Genomic DNA, 22,428 nt, shown 5'->3' with positions numbered 1-22,428 from the left:
ATATATGATTTAGTTAAAAATGAGTCATATTTGTAATATGAATAAGGTATTAATAATTCATTATTAACAAAAATTAAATCGTGATCAATTTAAACAATTAATTCCATTGAGTTTTAGAGGCTCAGTGTCTATTTAGCCCTAAATCCTAATCCTACTTGGAACATCTCCGAGGGAAAGAAGTAGATAAAAAATATTTTTTATTGATCACTTTCAGTTAAGGTAAATATACCTTTTTAGAAAATACTACAAGTAAATTTCAATATAGAAGAAGGTAAATTGAAAAAAGTTTATAATTATCTTTTGTATAGAAAATTCGGTAAATATACCTTTTTAAAATTGAGGAATATATAATACCTTCTCAAATACTCTTTCTATTGAAAAAGAATTTTATAGTATGAAGTAAACACGGTAGTTATTTGTATTTGGAAAATTTTAAAATTCTATATTTGGAATCTCTAAATTATACGGAGCATAACCCGACCCGTATCAGGGCTTATAAAACAGAAATCAACAAGCGCTGAAATTTCGAAAATTCGGGCTTCCTCATCCAGCTCCAAAAACCCCAACAATGGCGGAAATTCACATTGTTAAACCCTAAACAGGCTAATTGGCATAAATCAGTGATGGATCGTGGTGGAGGACAGCAGCAGATGCCGGGCGCATCGAAGCCCTCGGTGTTTGCGGTGTACCAGAACCCAGCACTCTCCGCCGCCCTCACCTCCAACAGCCTTCGCCCTTCCGCCTCCACAGTCTTCTTCATCCTCTCTCTTTTCTGCGCCTCTGCCGTCGCCCTCGCCATCTCTTTGTACAGGTATTTCGCGGTTGTTTCAAGGTTTATGCTCTGCATTCCGGTTAAATTATTAAAAAAGAGGCTGCCATTAGTTCCCACTAATTTGAGCTTAATCTTGAAACTTTGAAATGAATTATAGTATATATTGCACACAACTTTGACATGGGAATTGAAATATCTAGTACTCTTGCATGAATTGGGAAATCTTCTGTACTGAACGTGATTTCGAACCTTAGATGTTTGATAAAACCAGTACATTGACATGAGGTGTGAAATATTTAGTGCTAATGTGAATGTGATCGATGCAGGGGAAATACGGCTGCTGCTGATTTTGGACTTGGGTTTGTCTCTCAAGATGTTGCAAGTAAGTAGAGTTTTGATTTTCATTACCGTTTCTGAAAGCAATGATGTGACTAGTTCTAGCAATCGGTTTTGTGATACGATTTCAATATGCAGGTATATGTTCCAAAGTTATAGCAGCAATGGCAAGTTGCATACTGCTTGCAGCTGTGTTTGCTTTTGTCAAAGCCCTTTCAGTTTGGAGAATAAGAAATCTTAGAGAGGTTTTTGTAGAATCTCCTTCCAAAGGCACAAAAGAGCTAACACGCCTTACCGATCGACAGCTTGGCCTTTTGGGGTTAAGGTCAAAAATTGAAAAGGATTCTGAGGAGTCTTCAAAGAGACCTCCTAAATCAAAAGTTAGCTCGCCGTCCCCATCAAGTTTGCTTGTCCCACTTCATCCATCAAGTTCGAATCATGAAATGAGTGGTGGGAAATCAAGCTCTAGTGGTGGGCGAAAAATGCATGCTTATAGTACACCATCCAAGTCACCTGCTTCTCCTTCTATGTATCTTGTACCTGCGGCCTCTACACGGTCATCGATACCGTCACCATCGCTGCAGTCTTCACCTGGAGTAGATCAGTTGACTGGCACTCCTTGGTCAAATAAGCGTCGTGCCTTTCAGAAAGATTTAGCAACGGAGAAAGATCTTGAAAGTTTTCTGGCTGATATAGATGAGAAGATATCTGAAACAGCTAGTAAATTGGCAAGTCCTCCCCCCAGCATAAATGCATTTGGGATGACCAGTCCAAACACCCTAACTGGTTCCGTTAGTACTTCTGGAGCTACAAGAAGTACGCCTTTAAGGCAAGTTAGGATGTCCCCTGGTTCCCAGAAGTTCACAACTCCACCTAAGAAAGGAGAGGTAGAGCTTCCCCCTCCAATGTCTATGGAAGAATCGATTGAAGCTTTTGAAAGGCTGGGCATTCATCCACATATAGAGAAATGGCGTGACCGTCTCAGGCAGTGGTTTTCTGCTGTTGTACTCAATCCTCTTCTTGGAAAGATTGATACCAGCCACATAAAGGTGAAATTAATATTCCCCTGTATCTTTTACCACATTCATGGAGATTTTTCAGTGAGTATGTATGGATTACTATATCTAGTTACGAGTTTTTGGCTGTCTCTCTGGCAGTCAGGATTTAACTAAAAATATTCTGCTTCACTTCTTTTGATGACAGAGAAAAAAGGACTCCTTTATATTATTATATGGATCTTGAATCTCTATCATTGCACTAGAAATTCTCTTTGGATAACTGTAACCTTATACTGTAGCATCATCTGTTAGTTTCTGGCATTTAATTTGAGTGCACTTTTAGTTTATAGTATATTGTTTCCAGAGACTCTGGATATAGCTATCACGGGGAGACTCTTAGGTTGACCTCTTTTCCTACTCCCTTAATACTCTATTTAGGAGACACTATAAATCTAGTGATTGAAAATAAAGATTTTAAGCATTCTTCCCATGGAACAATGATATAAGGCCTGCCCTTGTTTTGACTCAAACTAGTGTAATCATTCACCTAGGATTCTCATCGATGGTGTAGGACTGTAGGTTGTTGGTTGTACAGATCTAATTCGCTGCATACTTGTTTGGATGTACTTACATAAATGACCTATTTTATAATGCATGCATATTCAATCGTAGTTCTCAGATCTTGTTTTGCTGCTAGAAGAAACACCACTTACCTCTTGGAAGTTTTTAGGTTATTGAAGCAGCTGCAAAACTTAATATTTCAATTGACATTAGCCAAATTGGAAGTGATGCACCAAATGCGCCTGGTACTGCTAATGTATCTCCAATTGATAGAAGTAATGACTGGAAGCCAGCATTTGCAGTTGACGAGGATGGACTTCTTCATCAGCTTCGTGCAACTCTAGTTCAAGTTTTTGATACTTGTATGTTACACTTATGGAAATTATGATTTTAATATACAATCCTGAATTTGAAGGAGAAGTTTGTTTAACAGCTTAGTGTTCCTTTTTCATTTCTAGCAAAAGCTCAAGGCATTAATTTCCAGCAATCCCAGCAGCATGCCGTGGCAATCTCTATTTTGCGAGAGGGTATGGATGCCATTACGGAGCATCAGAGACTCCATGCTTTGATGAAAGGGGAATGGGGTAAAGGTTTACTTCCTCAAAGTAGTGTAAGAGCAGATTATACTGTACAAAGGATTCGAGGTATGTGCTTTCCTAATTGCTTGGTTCTAAACAAATTGAAATAATCAATTAATAGATTTCCTGTAGTGTGGTTTTTATCATTTGATATATATCAATTATCTTGTAGAACTTGCTGATGGAACATGTTTGAAGAATTATGAGTATCTGGGAAATGGCGAGGTCTATGATAAAAAGAATAAGAAATGGAGTCTTGATCTTCCTAGCGATTCTCATTTGCTTCTTTATCTGTTTTGCGCTTTCCTGGAACACCCGAAATGGATGTTGCATGTTGATCCTACAACATATGCTGGGGCTCAGGCAAGCAAAAACCCCTTGTTTTTGGGTGTTCTGCCCCCTAAAGATAGGTTTCCTGAGAAGTACGTAGCTGTTATATCTGGTGTTCCCTCAGTGCTACATCCGGGGGCTTGTATTCTGGCTGTTGGGAAGCAAAGTCCCCCAGTATTCGCCTTGTACTGGGACAAGAAGCCTCAATTCTCTTTCCAGGTAATTTATAGTACACGATGCTAGTCATATGCTTTTACTTCTACTACATGATAACTGGAATTACTTGTACAACTAGAAATTTGTAATACAGTTTCAAATGACGTAATTCAATTCATTTTGTCCAACCTCTAACCCCATCAAGACTTGCTGAACATGCACCTTCATTTCCTCTCTCCCCCTGCTATATGCTCCTCCCTCTTTCCCAATTTAATGTCATTTGAGTCTGCGTACATTCATTTAATGGTCTCTGTTCATTGTAGTCGATTTGTAGGCATGATGGGTACGTACGTGTTAACACACCATCTATGTCCTTGATTGCAGGGAAGAACTGCACTATGGGATGCCATATTGCTTCTGTGCTATAAAATGAAGATCAGTTATGATGGTATTGTTAGAGGCATGCACCTCGATTCATCAGCGTTAGCCATTCTTCCAGTCCTTGACCAGGAAAGTGATGACTGAGCAAAGTATGGGTTTATGAATGGCAAACTGAGTCAATTCTGCCGCTGTGTCGCACAAAAAGTTGTATCCAAATTTACATAGGATGCCGTCACAGAGACACCTTACCTTCTGCAGCCGACGAATTTCCTACTGACCCTTCTCTTTTGTACTGTATTGAACTCACCATTTTGATTAATTAGAGTGAACTTCATAATTGGTTCATAAACTATTACTAGTACTACATTTCAGGGACCATAATTTTAACGATCCATTGGATAAAATTGTGTTGGAAAGATTTGTTCTTTCTAGTTTCTACTGTTCCAGCTGACGCCAGAAAGATTTAATGGTTTAATCTTTTGGAGTGGATGCAATAGTTGAAAACTTAAAACTACTGAAACTCAAATCCCAAAACAATTTCCTGTAGCATTGCTTGACTTTAGTAATGTTTGTTTTCTAGTAATTTCTTAAAAGTTGTTAATGGAGATATCATTTATTCGATTTATTGATGTAAATTTGTATTTAAAATTTGAGATATATTTACGGAAAGTTTTTGTAAGAATATAACTACAGAGTATTTGAACGATTGGCAGATATAAGAGCTAAAAAATTAAGTATATTACTGTTCCAAACAAAATTATGTAATTTATTGATGCCTTAGTTGTGATTCCATATTTCGTTTATCTTGTTTGGAAACCTACAAATAACTGTGAATTCAGAAATACTGAAAATTAGGACTTCATTTTTCAAGTAACAGTTAATGCATAAATTATTGGAATGCTTGCTACACACCATTGATTTATTGATTGCTCAAGTTTTTGAGTAAGAGATCAGTTTTCTCTGTTTTTTTTTATTTTCCCCCAAAAATCGCTTTCATTCATACGCTTTAGCAATTGAGCATTATCATGAAAATTGACTCACGAATGATAATTTATGAGTGCCTAGAAGCAACTACAAATACTAAATATTTTATGGATCAATTGTGAAGTTTCCCTCTATTAATTATCATAGGACTCAATCTCACCGCTTTGTAAACACAGTTTCTTAATTAAACCAAACAACTACTCTCTCCGTCGGTGAATAGGAGTCTCATTTCCATCCATCACAAATTTTAAGAAATATTAAGAAAAGTAGGTGGAAGAAAGTTAATGAAATATGATTTCACTTGTATATATTAGTTTTGTATATATTAATTTTAAATGATATGTAAGTGGAATGAGTTAATAGAATGTTAGAGCCTCTTACCATTCATAGTAATAATAAATCAGGACTCTTATTCGTGGACAGACTAAAATGACAAAATGAGACTCCTATTCGCTGACATAAAGAGTAATAATAACTGAAACAATCATGCCAATCAATGGTTGAGATTTCGTCTTGTTATCTTGTAAATTATTAGTATTATTAATAATAATAAATCAAATTCGAGATGTATTTATATAGTTGCACGGCAAACGGTAGCACACTATTCATTTAGTGTCCTATCAAGGGCGAAATCATTAAGGGAGAATTGCGTTGGAGAAATGATTAAAAAAAACACTTTAATAATTAATAATTTAAGAAAAAGAAACACTGTATTTAATGCCATGCTGTGCAATTTACAGGTTATTTTTTCTAACCTAAATGTAATATTTCATATTTCCTTCAAGCAAAATTATCTGAACTCCAACTTTACCATCTTTCTGAAACTACAAAATGAGCAATCTAGCAGCGCTGCACCTGCAAACAACCAAGGTGAAAAATATAAGTCTTAAATAAAAGCAATCAGAAAGCTGGGCACAACAGGAATTGAGCTTCAAATAGAAGAGAATAAATGGCTCACCAAATTCTATCGAAGAAGCATAAGAGGTTTTTTTTGGGTTCATATCCCATTGCAGCAGGTAATGTGGTCAGCTTCTTCGATCTGCTAAAATGTACAGATGATCAACTAGAAAGCATGAATGAGACTCTCCACAGAAAAACAAGGCATCTGACCGAAGTCCTATCGACATCTAATCGAAAAGAAGGCATTTCCTCCAGATTGCCTCTCCAATTGCTCTACTCGGAGTCTGAATCAATAGAAAGATATAGTCTTGGTCTTACAGATCGCCGTTGGCGAGGAAATGAAAAGGGACTATCTGTTCTTTCCCTACTCGTCTTACCGGTCCTGTTGCCATCCATACCAAGCATAAAAGTTGCTGTCAACCAAGAAACGGAAATAAGTAAATATACAGAAGGATTATATCAATAACAACTCATCAAATATTACATTCAACTGAGTTTTAGCAGTAGCAATCTGGTGTCTCTGTTCCACAATCATTCTCCCTTAAGGAAGTTACACACGGTCGAAACAACTAATCTCTTAAATGAAGATTCGATTTTCTGATGATTAAAGAATAGAGGTAACCTAGAAGTACTCATCTTTTATACATTTTTGAGGGGATGGGAAAGGGGAATTTAGAAATAAGATAGCAGTAGTGTTACCATGATCTGCTAACACATCCAAGTTACCATCTTTCGGTTGTAATTGATTGGATGAACTCAAGCCATTTGCTGTTGTAGGCTGACCCCGACCCCCTCCACCACCATCACCAAGCCTGAGAGAAATCCAGTCCTCAGTACGAATGCCATTTGATGCATCAGGATGATCTCTCAAATCAGTCTGCATAGCTGGAGCATCATCAGAATGCCTTGCAGAAAGAAATATTTGAAGTGAGCGGTGGTCCTTGCCATTATGCGCCAAATCATTGTCTACTAAACCACCATCAACATCAGTAAGTTGAGCATCAGAATCAGGGATGAGTGCAGCAGATCCCATAGAAGTCTCCGGAGGCAAATTATAGCCACTAATAGAAGACTGGCCATTAAGAGTGACGTCTTCCATGTCAACTAAAGGATCAGAAATGCCAGCATCAGAGCCAAATAATTGAAAATTCCGGCCACCAGGTGGCAATGACCAAATATTACTCCCAAACTCGTCATCATTTGTATTGTAAGGATCGAGGCATGAATTTACACCATTAGAAACAGCAGGATTTTCATAAAAAGAATCAGGAATCCCATGCTGTGAAGCTGGAAACTGAATGCTACTAGTAGCTGCCCCATTGCTCTTGTAAACATCCTTTGAGGGATTTAGTGGTTCAGTTTCTTCATCAGAATCACTAAGGACAATTACTTCAGCATCTCCACCTGGAGTAGCAGTGAATGGATCATTAAATACATGTGGAGATTCAAACCCTGGGGGCATGGACTCATATTCAGTAACATTCACTGCAGTAAAGACAAGGTTTCCCTCATCATCCTGATTAACACTGCCATCTTCACCATCTCTGTCGCTACCGGTGGCACTACTGCTCATAGGAATTATAATTTCACCATTATTCTTGGAGTTTTGTTGAAGTCTATTTGCAGGCGAGACACCTCGTGCATTATCAGTTTTGTTAACTTCCCAGCAACCATTCCGGTTCTTTCTAATTCCTATTTTTAGAGCACCATGACCATCAGAACCGTTCTCCTGTTTAACAGATTTAAGTTCTCCTTTTGGCTTTGATTCTGCTTCAGTTGACGAACAGATGGTGCCATCAGGTAAATGCCACAGCCCAAGCTCCCCAATAGTTCTACGATCGCCCTCTGCCTTAGCACGCCAAGAGCCGTCAGGCTTTACCTCAATATCAGCCACATCTTCTCCAGCATCCCGCATCTGTAATACATAATGAAGGGAGCATAATATAAATCAAGAAAAGCAGAAGATATAATACATCAATCAGTCAATGTACAGAGCAGTACCTTGTGTGATATCCGATTGAAATAAGGATCTATGATGATTTTCTCCCAAGAATAGTTCTTCAGGCAAATGGGACATTGCCACTGCATTTCCAGACAGCAGTGAAGAACATAAGAAACAGAGTCATGGAAGGACTTAAAATGAAGTTTCAGTGTAATTAACTTATGATGGAGAACAACTTGTTCTTGTCCATTCAGTACACAGCGAGAACAGGCATTTAGGAAATATACAAACTAATTACCTTCCTAGAGCGTTGGTTCATCTCCACGAATACTTCCAGATCAAAACAGCCCATGTGAGCACAAGGCTTAAACCTTCCAGCGATCTTCATTCTCATGCCACTCATCTGAATAATACAGTCATCAGATTAGAGGCTATTCAGATTCAATATAATTGGAGTAACCTTTAACAAAGAAACAAGGCTGCATACTATGCGACAATCTCACCCACATAATACAAACAGCATATGATGAAATATAGTTTTGAAAAGTATAGAAAGTAATTATAAGAATTCCATAGCATTAAAATAAACTAATTGGATAATAACAAGAAGATAAATTTTTTGATGAGTTTCAGTGATAAACTAAATCTTTGGGAAAGCATATACTGAGATGTTTCAGAAGTAAATGGTTTGCAACTACAGATATAGACGTTGTAAAATAAACCCAAAATTCCATAGAAGTAGAGAAGTACACTATGATCAAAAAATGCATCAATATCATACTAGATCTGCTCATGGGAAGAAGACGACAGAGATATCTTGTTCTCAAGAAAATTATGCCAATCAGGTCAAGAATTTAGGATAACATTACTCACAGGACAGCGGAGATTGACAGGAACAAAATCAGAAACAACTTCAATGTCACTGTCACTATCAGCGTTTTCTGTGGCAGCTCCCCCACCAACACATTTACAAACACGAACTAGTGCATCCTCAAAACGCTCACCTTCGTCCTCTTTTGGGATCAAATTAAGAATCTAGAGAAACGCCGGCAAAAGTTCACTTTTAAGTCCAGGTTAATAAAAACTGAAACAAATGTACACTGCCAATAAGTTCCACAAACTTCTGATTAACAGTACAACAGAAACCAAGATCAAGTCCCTCATATCTTTAGATGGCAAACTCAAGAAGATGACCTAATTATCAGAACGAAAATGAATATTTTGGCAAGCAAAGAAACTGAGACAATACAAGCTAAACATCAATAATGAGTACAGTACCCCAAACACAGACACACAGAAGTTTAATGACACAATTAGAATGACACCTTGCTATATACATCAACATAAAGAGGAACTGCTAAGGCCTAAGAGTTTTACAAAAGGGGCCATGAGTACACTAGAAAGCCTGGTCCTATGAAACAGGGTGAGATCATATCCATACAGCATGATTCAGAAACATATTATCGGCGCATTATTTTAAGCTAATTAAAATATTCAAGTTTACCAAACCACATGAGTATATAGCAAGAGACATTTCAAAATATACACCAAAATAAAATTTTAGGAGAATCATTCAACCTGATGCAAAGTCCTTCGCTTTACAATTCTAACTCCCACACAGAAAATGCGAGCATCACATCCTGTTAAGGAAATTTTATTAATTCCATCTCTGGTGCATGTTGTAATCTGACAAAACAACAAGATACACAGTAAGGTATATGTAAACAACAATACAGAATATCTAGTCAAAATGAATGAACGACATAACTGGGGCTACTGATTTCCCCCACAAAACACCAGCTTCCACATAAAATAAACATAACTCCTTAACAATTAACGGTTTTCTAATTTGACAGTTCATACATACATGGTACACCAAAAAAAAAGATGGCAATGTGAAGAGAAACTCACAAGAGGTCCATCATCTCGACCATTTGCTCCGAGAAGTTGAGAACCGGGTCTGTTTATTGCCCTTACTGGTATACCTATAAGGTTAATAAAACAAAATTGTTCCCTTTGTGAGCAAGTGCAATACTATGTCCTTTATCGTTCACATCAAAGTAAACAAAAGAGAAATGGAATGCCTACAGAAAAATCAAAATGTATGCTAGCAACCCTCCTCCCAAACAAGAAGGTTATAATAATATCATACTTTGGACATGGATGAATAGGCAAGTCCTGATTTTGAAATGTACTAAAGCACAACAACAAATTAGAATCAGATGAGCATCTCTATACTTAGCTGCAACGAAAGAGCACTTAGAAACAGTTTCGGAAAAGTTGAAGAAGTTAGCTTATAATCTAATAGACTCACAAAATTGAGTATTGTAAGAGGATATCATACCATTCACTTGCAAATCTGCATATCGTGGCCACTGCATCCTATATGTGACCTGGTCATTGAGTAGCATGCACCATGCCTAGGTGGAAAACAATCATAATCATGTACAAGATTAGCATATACCAAAATAACAGTTACAACGCATACAATTTTCCTATTACATTAAGTGATCACCAACCTGAAGATCAAATTCTTGTTTCAACAACAAGTCCTTGTCTGCCCTAGTCAGTTGAAACGTTTTCTCGATGCTCAGAGCAGGATTAGAGCTGCAGGCCACAAATGTGCAGAAATGCAGCCACAAATTAAACTAACTCAATGAAACAAAACATACATAAACAAGAAAACCTCAGAAACAAATAAATAGAAAGTCGGCATGGTAAGCATCTTGACAGACCACAAATTTAATTGCCAGAATTTATAATCCCACTTCTCAAAACATGGATATATCGAGAGAGTGCAACAGTGATTCAGGAAAAGTTTAACTAGGCTGCAACGCAATACGCCAAATCTTGAATTTGAACTAAAATTAAATGTATTATATGCAACAGAAGACACAATCAGCATTCCATGGTACACTGTATTCATACCGTACTGGTACATGCACCACAACAAACAAAGATCTGAAGACATTGAAAAGCTAGAACAAAGAATATAGTTGCACATCTAACATACTAGATTGCTGAATATCATCTTTTAAAGTAAATTATATCACTTGTAAAGCACTCGAATCGCACAAATACTCAGGTTCAGCTATTAGAGTGTGACATATTGCTCTCATACATGTGAACCTTACAGAATGTTAATAATAGAAGGATATCCGATCGACATACCCATCTGCTTGAACATTTGTGACATTCAATTTCCCAGGAAGCAGAGGATGTGCCATTGACACCAAGAAGCTGCATATTTCAGCACAACGATTACTATCAGGCATCAAGCATTCTTCTAAATTGATTCCAATTACAAATGAAACCAATCATTTCATATCAAGTATAAAACGTTGGAGCATGTCAATTGGGTACGGTGTTTCACATAAATTAAAACACTGATAAATAATTTAAGGGCCCAGAAGTACATAGAACCATACATATTTTTGAGTTTAGCATATCGGATAATAACCCAACAAGTATCCAACATTGGCCAAGCTCTTAGTTATATAATGAGAGATCTTCACAAATTAAAGTTACTTGAAAATAAATTGGCATATACTTTCAGCTGAGTGTAAATACATTGGCATGACAGTAAAAAAGTTCTGTAAATGGGAGAAAAGTTGGAAGCTTGAACCAGATCTCAGGTTATAAGACAAGCAACTGCTTGTGGGTTGTGACAGTGTTCATATGCACGAGATAGAAATTCCAAGCATGGATAAACATACAACCAAAGCATCTCAAGAATTCTACTAGTATCCTGCCTTTTTATGTTCAGTTCATTAAAAAGTTTATCTACAAATTACTGCAGGCAATAAAAAGAATAGAAAAAGGCAGATTGTGAAGGAAGTAGATAAGAAAGGTTTACTTCTGGAAATGACACAATTTGTATTGATTGAAACAAAATAAAGGTTAAAAGTAAAATAGGTTAACGAATAATAAGGTAATCAAATGGTGAATATAATGCCTATGAGAATCAACAAGCTCCAACAAGAACAATAAAGGTGGCATTTTTTACTCACGGGTCAGCTCGACTCAGCCTACATATTTCACAGTAAAATGTCTCTGGAGGACTAGGTAGAACACCATCCATTGGTTTCTCAGGAATCAACACACATGCTATATGCTGCCATACATTACACCTTGGATCTTCACACTGCACCAATATGTACATAAAATTATTTAGAATGTTCACTAGCAAGTAAAAGCAAGTTGGATCCTGAAACTTAATAAGTGGAGTACTAAATAATAACACGTCAGAATATAATCCAACAGTTAAATTTTTCATTAGCCTCGTTAGGAATATCATGAACTTTCGTCATTTTATAATCAATGGTTCAAGTTTTAACATACTTTATTCAAACCAAAAGTATAACAAACATTATGAATACCAACTTGCTTAAAACCGTGCCGGGCCCGGGTCAAATGGTGACAAATTATTAGGGACAAAAGGAGTATAACAAACATTATGAATACCAACTTGCTTAAGGAGGACCAAGTCAAACGCACTTGGTGAAATTTGTGCCCTCTGGTACCCCTTTAACAACTATCCTACCTTATTCCTACCATATCAAGATGAACAGAGTGTAGGAGCTCATGAACATCAAACTTCAGCACACTGTACATACCTTAATCATTGAATCAGTAGGCAATGTGCTTCCACAGATACAGCGTATCTTGTCCATGTGATGTGAATCTACTATCTCCTCTTTAGGTTTTACCTTTGTACCATCTGAAATGCCTTTTGATTTTGATGCCAGGTCAGGTGCCCCAGATATTTGCATTTTTCTGAATATATAAAAAGGATAATGGGCATAAAATCAGGTCCAACCAATGAGTACTCCTCCCTACTTTTAAAGAAATATTTTATCTCAAAGTTGCAGTTTTTTCCTCATTGTTGTCACTTAACAATTTTTAACCCACCACCTCAAGTAAGTTTCTTCTGCTTTCTTTAAACGTTTCTATAGGATTAAGTACTATAGCTCTGAAATCTAAATGGGACATAAATTTGTAAGAGTGAATGAAGAAAAACCGAACAACTGTCTGCTCCTTGACAACATAGCAGACAGCATGAGAAAAAAGGACATAGTAAGTAGATAATAAAAGATATCCAAGACAAAAAGGCAGTAAGTCCATGATTTAAATTTTATATTATACCTGTAAGTGTCGTCAACGAGCTTTGCCACTTCATCCTTTCCAACAGCATTCTTCTTGGCCCAGGTTCCAGAAACTGTTACAAATAAATAATAGAATTCATTTCTCCAACGCTTTGTATTCATCAGATATTATGTCAGAAAAATGAGGTTTACAATTCTAGTAGTAATCCTCACGTTTCTTCATAAGTACTGTTTGACATGCCATCACATATTTGTCTGTAGATGGATTATTCATTTAATCCAATTATCACCATATTTACTTTATTACTTAGCAACAATGAGATTAGAGCTTCATATCAGATTATTTTGGGTAAGAGCACAAAAACTTTGTCAAGAACTTTCGAGTACTTTCTCAAGTATTTTGAATGAAAAGTACTTTGACGCATAATTTTCATTGGACCAATGCAAATTGAGTTTGCTTAATTTTATAAGACATTCCGACAGAAAGTGAATAGTTGCCCTCATTCAACAGATTTGTTAAAGTAACAGAGAGATCGCATAGTCAATTACCTCGATCATCGGAGAGAATGGCAATTATTCGGTCAACAAGGTCCTGTGCCAATTGAATACAAAAAAAAGATTCAAAATGTTGTTGGACTTAGAATATTCAGAAGCAGGAAATAAAACATTTACGGGATAATAGAAAGTAATAGTACTCCACAATACTAAAGAGCAAATGAGCAATAAGTCATCAAGCCTCTGAGTTATTGGAAACTAAAACATGCAGGATAACAACCCAATTATACAAGTAGGTTTCCATCTGTGAACAACATAGATATTTTACAGTCTTAATTTCCAACTAACTGCTCCCAGGCTCGAGCCCACAAGTACACAAAAGAAAGAGGAGACTAGGAGTCTAGAACTGAGTGGAAGTAAATGCCAATCAATAGCAATATATAAACATCTTACTTGTTTCTTTCCCTGCTTAGAAAGTCCGAGTTGTGTAAGGACATCCTTAAGCTCCTTAATCCGAAAATACGCTAATTTGTCCTGTGAAACACGATTATTGAGTTTTTTCTCAAAATAATAGTACGTACTAGCTGAGAAACATAAATAAACCATTTCTTAAACCCAGGGGCTATCAAAACAGGACCAACACAAGCAAACAAAAAAGTTTACAAAGAAACATGAGAATTCCCTCTTAATAAGAACAGTAAGTTAGAAACACAAAAGATGGTATCAACAAACTGTTATGATGCATATAAAATCTCCCCAGCTAAAGGGGGTATTATACATTACAAATGACCTACTATACTTATTGTTATGATGAGATATTAAGCACACACCATACAACACCTTTTTACATATCAATCTCGACCAAATTTGTCCTTCATTAGTTAAATAATTCACAATTATCAAGAAAAATTAATTCAATGAATATTACCACTATCTAATCTAATCAAACACATATGCATTAATCTTTTAGTCTAACTTCAAGCTTTTGTGATAATGCATCCTTGCTTTTGGTCTCCTTGTCAGAGCATATTAGTTCTTAAAACTTAACATTCCCTCCTCGTTACTCATCAAGAACAGCATATTCATGTGTGTGTCACTAGCACCTCATACACTTATGATGTGTCTACATGCATATGCTCATTGACCTTCTTCTTAAATGTATTGAATTAAAATAAGTAATGGACTTCCAAAAACTAGGAGAAAAATGCCTCACATTTGCAAAAAGAATAATGTGGGGTTGTCATACACAGCTTCACTCGAGGCTTCTGCCCCTCGTAGCTAGAAAACAGCAACAAACCCTAATAACAATCAACTGATCAAGTTGCCCTTTCTAAGAGTAAATTTGAACCAGAAAGAAAGTATGCACGAACTAGGGATATTTCTCCTAGAATGAGCATAGGGTAAAGGGTTAAGGGTAAGTGGAGGACAACAGAACAGGTGAGAGACAAAATGAACAAAAATAATTTTACAATCAAAGGAATCAGGGGAGAGCGGAGATGTCACATTTATTCGACCTTTTATTGGAATTCAAATGACTTCTTATTTACCTTAGAACATATACTCATTTGGTTGTTATTTTGAAACCAAAAGAAACTGCAGAAAATAAACTTTAGTAAAAGCTTCGCGAATAAACTAATTCGCATAAGGACAGAAATATGATATGGATACCGACAAATTTCAGATTGCTTATGTGATCCCTCAAATAAGGTAGCGAATTAATTTTATGTACAGATATATTGGCTTTTAATTTATGAGACTAGCTTCCAAACAGAAACTAAATCCAAAAATACCAAACAAATTTCTCTCCGTCACCATTCTCTAAGTGATAAGCTATGGAATCATGAACTTACAAATTTCTTAATGCTGCCACAAAGAATAAAGAAATATGTATATCCTACATATCCAAAACTGGAAACCGCCATCAGATGTATACAAAATCCCATTCTCCCCCTTCGAGAAAAAAAGTAAGGGGGATAGAACCTCAAAATCACTTCTCATCAAAATTAATTATTTTCTCTTACCAGAACAATATATCTCCTTAACAACTCCTACTCTCCAGCATTACAGCAATGAAAATATGCAATGCAGGATAAGGACCTGAATGCAATTTTAGCAAACATAACCACAAGGATATCACAACAGTTCATTTCTTAATCACCAAAATTCTAATTCTCATGTATCTTGCCTCATAAAGGCAAAGCTTCAATCTAAACCCAATCCTATGTCTCTACTAGCTTCTGTATCATGCGGCACATTCAAATAACACTGATCGTATTCAGCACTTAATTGATATCACTAGTTTCCAGATTACACAAGTCTGTGGCACACAGTACAATATCAGAAAGACACAACCCAAATAGTGCAACTTGCTAATAATTCCTACTATAAGCCTCTAACAAAATGGCCTAGGTTAAGTGTTAACAATTACTTGCATGACATCTTCAGAGTAGTAATCAAAATGAAAACACAGCCGCAAAACTGATAATTGAAACAACAAGTAAAGAATCTGTATGTTGAACACAATTCTACAAGCAAATAAGCTCCTAATCAGACTAATATTACCTTGCAGCTAGCCACCACGTCCATTCTCTTCACTCCCAAAAATCACTCCAACCCACAGCCGAACTCACAGAAACAACACCAAACGATCAGATAAAGCTGCCGAGCCACGCGTCTTCTTCAATTAGCCATCGGAATCCAGACCCCCTCACATCATCAGCCAATTCGCTTCAGCAAAACAATAATATAAATAGGCAGGCACAACTCAGCCAGCACACGGTATTAAATTAGAAGAGACAAAAAACTTACAAAAAAAAGTGATGAATTTGATACAAGAAAATGCATCAACAAAACCAGCGGCGCAATTAGGGCGGAAAGTGATTAAGGGCAGCGAGGGAACTAAACAGCGGCTCGTCGTGTTGCCCGAATCTCTCGCTATAATCCACACACTGCAAGGTGTTGTGTGTGTTTGATTTTGCCCCAAAAGAAAGCAGCCGGAAAAGAGAGAAAAACAACCTACCAAATTTCCGGACGTATCATCGGTGTATTGAATCCGGTTTATTCACTGCGAATACGTCCGGGTTCTGCTTCGCTATTTCACGGTCCAAGCCACCAGTATTTTTTACGAGTATTTTCTTGACTAATTTCTATGCATTTTAATTTTTTAAAGTGAAGACTATGACTAGGAAAACACAATTTTCACATATTTCACGATTTTAACATTATTTTGAAAACATTTTGATCAATAATTAGCGTTAATTCAAGTGCATTAGTATAAAAAATTTAGGATTATAATTTTGATAATAAATTAAAATTTTGTAAATATTATATTAAATTGAAAAAAGAGGGAAAATCGTGTATCGTTTGATGTTTATCTAATAATGTATTCCTTGTCGATTATCACATAATCTTATGAGCTACAGTAGTAGTATTTCCTTGCATGGGGAGTATTATAATTGAATAATTCCACTATGGTGATTGGCATACAAATTAAAATGGTGTATAGCATGTGCCATCTTTAACCGGACGAAAATTGAACTTTGTGAATCAACATTCAATCATCAATTCTCCATTTTATCCCTCTTGCGGAATTTAAATTAAGTAGTAGTACTTCCTAAATGGTGCAAGCATCATGATGCAAATGACGTCATTTTAATTTGTTAACCGGGCATAAGATTTGTCAATTGTCGCATTATCATCGATTTCACAAAATATTAGGAATTGTTCGAAAAAGGACGTCATATTAGTTTGTTAACCGTTGCATAAGATTTGTCAATTGTCGCATTATCATCGATCTCACCAAAATTATGAATTGTCTAAAAAATGACGCCATATTAGTTCGTTAACCATTGCATGAAACTTGTCGATTGTCGTATTATCATCGATTTCACCAACATTAGGAATTGTCCCAAGAATGACGTCATATTAGTTGGTTAACCGTTGCATAAGAATTGTCAATTGTCGCATTATCATCGATTTCACCAAAATTATGATTTGTCTAGAAAATGACGCCATATTAGCTTGTTAACCGTTGCATAAAATTTGTCAATTGTCGCATTATCATCGATTTCACCAACATTAGGAATTGTCCCAAGAATGACGGCATATTAGTTTGTTAATCGTCGCATAAGATTTGTTAATTGTCGCATTATCATCGATTTCACCCAAATTAAGAATTGTCAAAAAAATGACGTCATATTAATTTGTTAACAGTCGCATAAGATTTGTCAATTGCCACATATCCCCGATTTCACCAAAATTAGGAATTGCCTCTGAGATTACGTCATTTTATTTTACTTTAATCATCACATAAGATTTGTTAATTGTCTCATCATCACCGATTTAATTAAAAATTAGGATTTGTCCCAAAGAATACGTCATTTTTTAACCGTCACGTAAGATTTGTCAATTGCCACCGATTTCCCCAAAATTAGGCATTGTAGGATAATTTCAAACGTTATACTGTAGTACTTTTAAACTAAGTTAAAAATTTTACATAAATAACCGCAATTGCAACATCATAGTTTAAATGAAACATTACCCTCATTTTTTTTAGAGTGAATATGCGCCCAGTGCATACAGTCAAGTGACTCAAGACAATGTATCATGATTCATTTTACCCATATTTGTAGATTGTATGTTTGTCTGGAACGTACATTTATTATCCCTCTTTGTTAATCTTTCACCACATTTTTTTTTCTTTTTTTAAATTTGATGTTACTAGTACTCTCTCCATTCCAGAAAATTTGTTATTTATTTTTATTTTTATTCATCCCCAAAAATTTATCCCTTTGACTTTTAATATTTTTGGTAATGAACTCTACATTTCACTAATTTATTCTAATTTACATTTTATTAAATAAAACTAATATATAAAATAAAACACACATGCCACTAGTGGCAGATAGGGGGGCAGAAGGGCCGGTCGCCCCTCACCCGAAGGCCGAGAAGGTTGAATTGTACTAAGATTTTACCTGAAAAAGCCATGGTCATCCTCTCCGCAGGAAAAATTTTAGAGAGAAAAAGACTTGCTAGCTGAGCGGCAATGGAGAACGATCCAATATCATAAGATGACTTGAGATGACTTGAGATAATGAAGTTATTGGTATGCCGTATGCGCATGGACTTAATGAAGAATATGACATATGAGTGGGTTGGGTTGGGCCTAATAAGTTATTTGGCAAATTTGAGAAATTAGTGGACTGCAATTATTGTTACTAATGGACTCCACTTCTCAATAGAGTTATTTCATAAATATAATTTGTTACTAATGGTCAATGGACTCCACTTCTCGGTAGAGTTATTTCATAAATATAACTACCATACTTATTGCTAGATATTTGATTACTTCAATTCTTAAACAATAAATGAAATTTACACAATAAATATTATTATGAGCATCTATTAAATATATATGGGAAATTAGTCTCTAATATCATGAACTTTGCTCAGATTTTGTTTTTCCCCCAAACTTTCAAATTAGTACTATAAATCATGAACTCTCAGATTGGTTTGGTATTTCCCACGGCGGATCAAGTGTAAAATCCGGCTAATTTATATAGCATTTTGAATCCTATTTAGCGGCATTCTTATAAGTGGCATGTCATGTTGGCATACCTATTTGGAATATTAAACACAATACTACTTTTATTTGACAAAACAAAACTCTAAAAATAAAGAAAACAAAATAAATTTAATAAAAACACAAAGAATTTAATAGAAACACACATCTGTGACGCTACGCTACAAAAATTAAAACTCAAAACCTTGTTTCTCTCTTTCAAAAACGCTAGGAACACATTTTAGGGAATTCCTAAAAAAATCTTAGATTATCGGGGAAATACCAAACTAATCTGAAAGTTCATGATTTATGGTACTAAATTGAAAGTTCATGGAAAAAACCAAAATCTGAAAAAAGTTCATCATAATATTAGGGACCAATTTCCCAATTAGTTGATTATATCTTCAAGGCATCAATAGCGTTCATTTTATATAACTTTAAATTACTCATGTAAGTTATACCTTTGTAACAATTTTATTAGCTAGTTTCATAATCAAGTTAATTTTTCAAAAGAAAACTTTAGCAACCTTATTGTTCAATATTAGTTTTTGATAGAACCATAAATATTTGGAACAAAAACTAATATACTTAATGTGTATGACTATAAAGTTCTTTTGAGCAAAATATATTGAACCAATTTTAAACTTTAGACTATCGAATATATCAAATATAGTACTAAGAAAATTGATGATGATTATAGGTGAAGTTGTCGTTTATATGCACGAGAAGACGACAAATAACATTTTAAAGAACAAAATTTCACCCCCTTCAAGAAACATTTCCAGATCCGCCACCGCATGCTACTAACTTTTTCAACTCACTTTCTATTATAGTTCTTAAAATTCGTGTCAGGTCAAATGGTGATAAATTAATAGAGATGGAGGAAACAAGTATCTTTTCAGATTTTCTTTCGATGTGTCAATATGCAGTTATTTAATATTTCAGTTTTTGTAAATACCAAATGGTACATTTAAAAACTAAAGTTTAATTGTCTAATACAAATAGTAATAATCAACAATTTCGAAATAAAAAAACAAACTAGTATCACACCACAGATTAAGATATTTTAAAATATTAATTTTAGATAATAAATTAACTAAACTTGGATAATTATAATGAATTATAAAAATTTGAAAGTTTTGATTCGCAGTACATGAATTTAGATAATTTGAAATAACATCATTTCGTTAAGTTTTGAGAAGAATAAACTGAATTCCATATATCATACAAATTAAAAAAATATTACTCCTGTCTTAAAATCAATCGAAACTATTAACATCTCAAGAACTACTTTCTGTAAAAAAATTCATAATTGTGAATATATAAATTTTAAATCAATATCAAACTAATTCAAATCATCGTATTACTATTTTGATACTATTCAACACACTAAGTATGGCAACGGTGATGCTACACAGAAATCTCATCACATCATTGACCTTTGTCCACAACCTGCCCCTTTACTTCATTCTCTAATACAATTTGTCAGCGAGAGGAGCAAACACACACACACACACACATTCAACCACAATGAAAATAGAATAAATAATAAACTTGAAATTTTACAAAAAATCCTCACTTTCTTAAGATTGCACCAAACCTCTCGTGTAAACTTCACGGAAAAATTGCTTCACTACTAACGCCCTGAGGAAAAAAAAGACTATAATTAATGATTTTATATAATTTGCATACAAATATAAAACAACGCATTAAACAACATATCACACGATAACGAAAAAACCCACTATAAACTGAGGACATTGGTTTGGCTCCATGAGCGGTGGCTTCATAAACGTGAATGCAACGAACTTTGATGACCGAATAAGTTGTGGAAGGCTCTAGATCATTGAGCAAGGTGTGGAGATTGTTTCATGATATCGACCTTTCCTCATGTGGTATGAACAAAAATGTCAAACTTGAATTTGGTAAGGTGAGTAGGAATATGTAGATAGAAAACCTTCAAATGTCATATTTATAGGTCAAAAAATAACCATGAGATGATTTAAGTTCGAATTAAAGTCTATTAATTTGCACCTTTAAATATGGATAATAAGTTTAAAAAACTGAATAAATAGTTTAAAAATTGATTGATGGGTTGAAACTGTGTAGGGACACACGTTTTTCTTACTATGAATCTAATATTTTGATTTTTTTTTTCAATTCTCATAGAGAATTCATAAGAGTAATGAGTAACGGTAAAAGAATGATGAGTATTAATTTCTTGGTAGTTGAAAATTGTAAAACATAAATTGGGCACGTCGGTTTTAATTTGACGTCGGAGTACATTGGTTTAATAACCTTAAATATTTGTTACAATAGGCTACATATTAATACATTTAATAGATAATTCCTAACATATGTTAGGTTATACTAAAATATAAGGATCCTATTTCAAATCATTTTCACTCATTTATCACCAAAATTCTTTTCGCTTTCCCTTCTTTATCAAAAAAACTCTACAAAACTTTTCACTATCTCTAAATGAAAATAATAGGAAAAATCTTGAAAAAATTTAATACATAATGCTTATTATGTGGTAATTAGTACTCCATATAACAATCCATTGAATATTATTATAATACTATTAATACAATTATGACGGTTACAAATAAAGTGGAATTAAGTTAATTTAATATATTCTTTTAATTACATATATATTCCTAGCATAAAATGATTATTCAAAAGCTCCCAAAATTCATCTTTTATATAAGTATAGAAGTATAGATAGAAAATTTGGAATTGAAATATACTACTCCCTCCGTCCCAAGATAAGTGACTTGTATTCCTTTTTGGGGTGTCCCACTACAAGTGACCTATTTCCATTTTTATAAAAAGTCATCTCTCTTACTTTATTCTCCACCTACTTTATTCTCTCTTCTCTCCTCTACTTTTCCCTCTCTCATACTTTACTCTCTCCACTTTAATTTATTTAAATACCATTCCTTAAATCCCGTGCCCAAAAGAAGTAGGTCACTTATCTTGGGACGGAGGGAGTGCTAAATAACCTATACAGTATGCTAAACACACACAAACTCAATTTTTTCATAAATTATTTTTGTAACTAAAAAGTTAAATTTAACATCATTAGTGTACGATTAATTAGAATAGTACATTAGTACTTAGTACTTGCACGACTAGTTAACAACTTTGTAATTTGAGTATGCATGGACATATTATACTGTTTGTAGTCAGAATTAACTTTATTTTATCAAATTGCCCATTTGACTCAATTTTTTTATTTTTCTCTCTCGAATCCCAAGCTACATCTCACATCTGTAGTTATAATTGTTGTTTGAAAAAGATCTGACTAATAATCACATCTTTATCCAC

At 34.8% G+C, this 22,428-nt stretch overlaps 2 protein-coding genes and 1 long non-coding RNA gene across 10 annotated transcripts; 1 reads left to right on the top strand and 2 right to left on the bottom strand.

The window, feature by feature from the left end:
* Positions 1–529: 529 nt before the first annotated feature.
* LOC125216623 lies at positions 530–4,543 on the top strand. The gene is made up of 7 exons (XM_048118377.1): positions 530–811; positions 1,099–1,154; positions 1,247–2,157; positions 2,837–3,029; positions 3,126–3,311; positions 3,418–3,794; positions 4,116–4,543. The coding sequence occupies exons 1-7, from the start codon at positions 624–626 to the stop codon at positions 4,254–4,256; spliced, it is 2,052 nt and encodes a 683-aa protein (XP_047974334.1). The 5' UTR covers positions 530–623; the 3' UTR covers positions 4,257–4,543.
* A 1,213-nt stretch (positions 4,544–5,756) lies between these two features.
* LOC125213638 (E3 SUMO-protein ligase SIZ1-like) lies at positions 5,757–16,546 on the bottom strand. 8 transcript variants are annotated; one of them, XM_048114290.1, is made up of 20 exons: positions 16,347–16,546; positions 16,101–16,265; positions 13,992–14,072; positions 13,593–13,635; positions 13,084–13,156; positions 12,555–12,714; positions 11,949–12,082; positions 11,110–11,178; positions 10,458–10,545; positions 10,283–10,358; positions 9,850–9,923; positions 9,517–9,624; positions 8,812–8,973; positions 8,237–8,341; positions 7,998–8,078; positions 6,696–7,911; positions 6,374–6,409; positions 6,207–6,280; positions 6,055–6,135; positions 5,757–5,951 (listed from the first exon to the last, which is right to left on the bottom strand). In XM_048114290.1, the coding sequence occupies exons 2-18, from the start codon at positions 16,122–16,124 to the stop codon at positions 6,270–6,272; spliced, it is 2,541 nt and encodes an 846-aa protein (XP_047970247.1). In that variant the 5' UTR covers positions 16,125–16,265; positions 16,347–16,546; the 3' UTR covers positions 5,757–5,951; positions 6,055–6,135; positions 6,207–6,269. The 8 variants fall into 8 exon arrangements, with proteins under 8 accessions (XP_047970247.1, XP_047970246.1, XP_047970245.1 ...); XM_048114289.1 differs by having other exon boundaries at positions 6,055–6,280; XM_048114288.1 differs by lacking the exon at positions 6,207–6,280.
* Positions 16,547–20,438: 3,892 nt separating this feature from the next.
* LOC125217061 lies at positions 20,439–21,881 on the bottom strand. Its single transcript, XR_007175556.1, has 2 exons — positions 20,844–21,881; positions 20,439–20,742 (listed from the first exon to the last, which is right to left on the bottom strand). It is a non-coding gene; the product is annotated as an uncharacterized LOC125217061 (long non-coding RNA).
* Between the last annotated feature and the right edge of the window lie 547 nt (positions 21,882–22,428).

This window comes from Salvia hispanica, chromosome 3, assembly GCF_023119035.1.
Source record: "Salvia hispanica cultivar TCC Black 2014 chromosome 3, UniMelb_Shisp_WGS_1.0, whole genome shotgun sequence".
Lineage (NCBI taxonomy): Eukaryota > Viridiplantae > Streptophyta > Magnoliopsida > Lamiales > Lamiaceae > Salvia > Salvia hispanica.
This window is presented reverse-complemented; position numbering and strand designations above follow the sequence as displayed.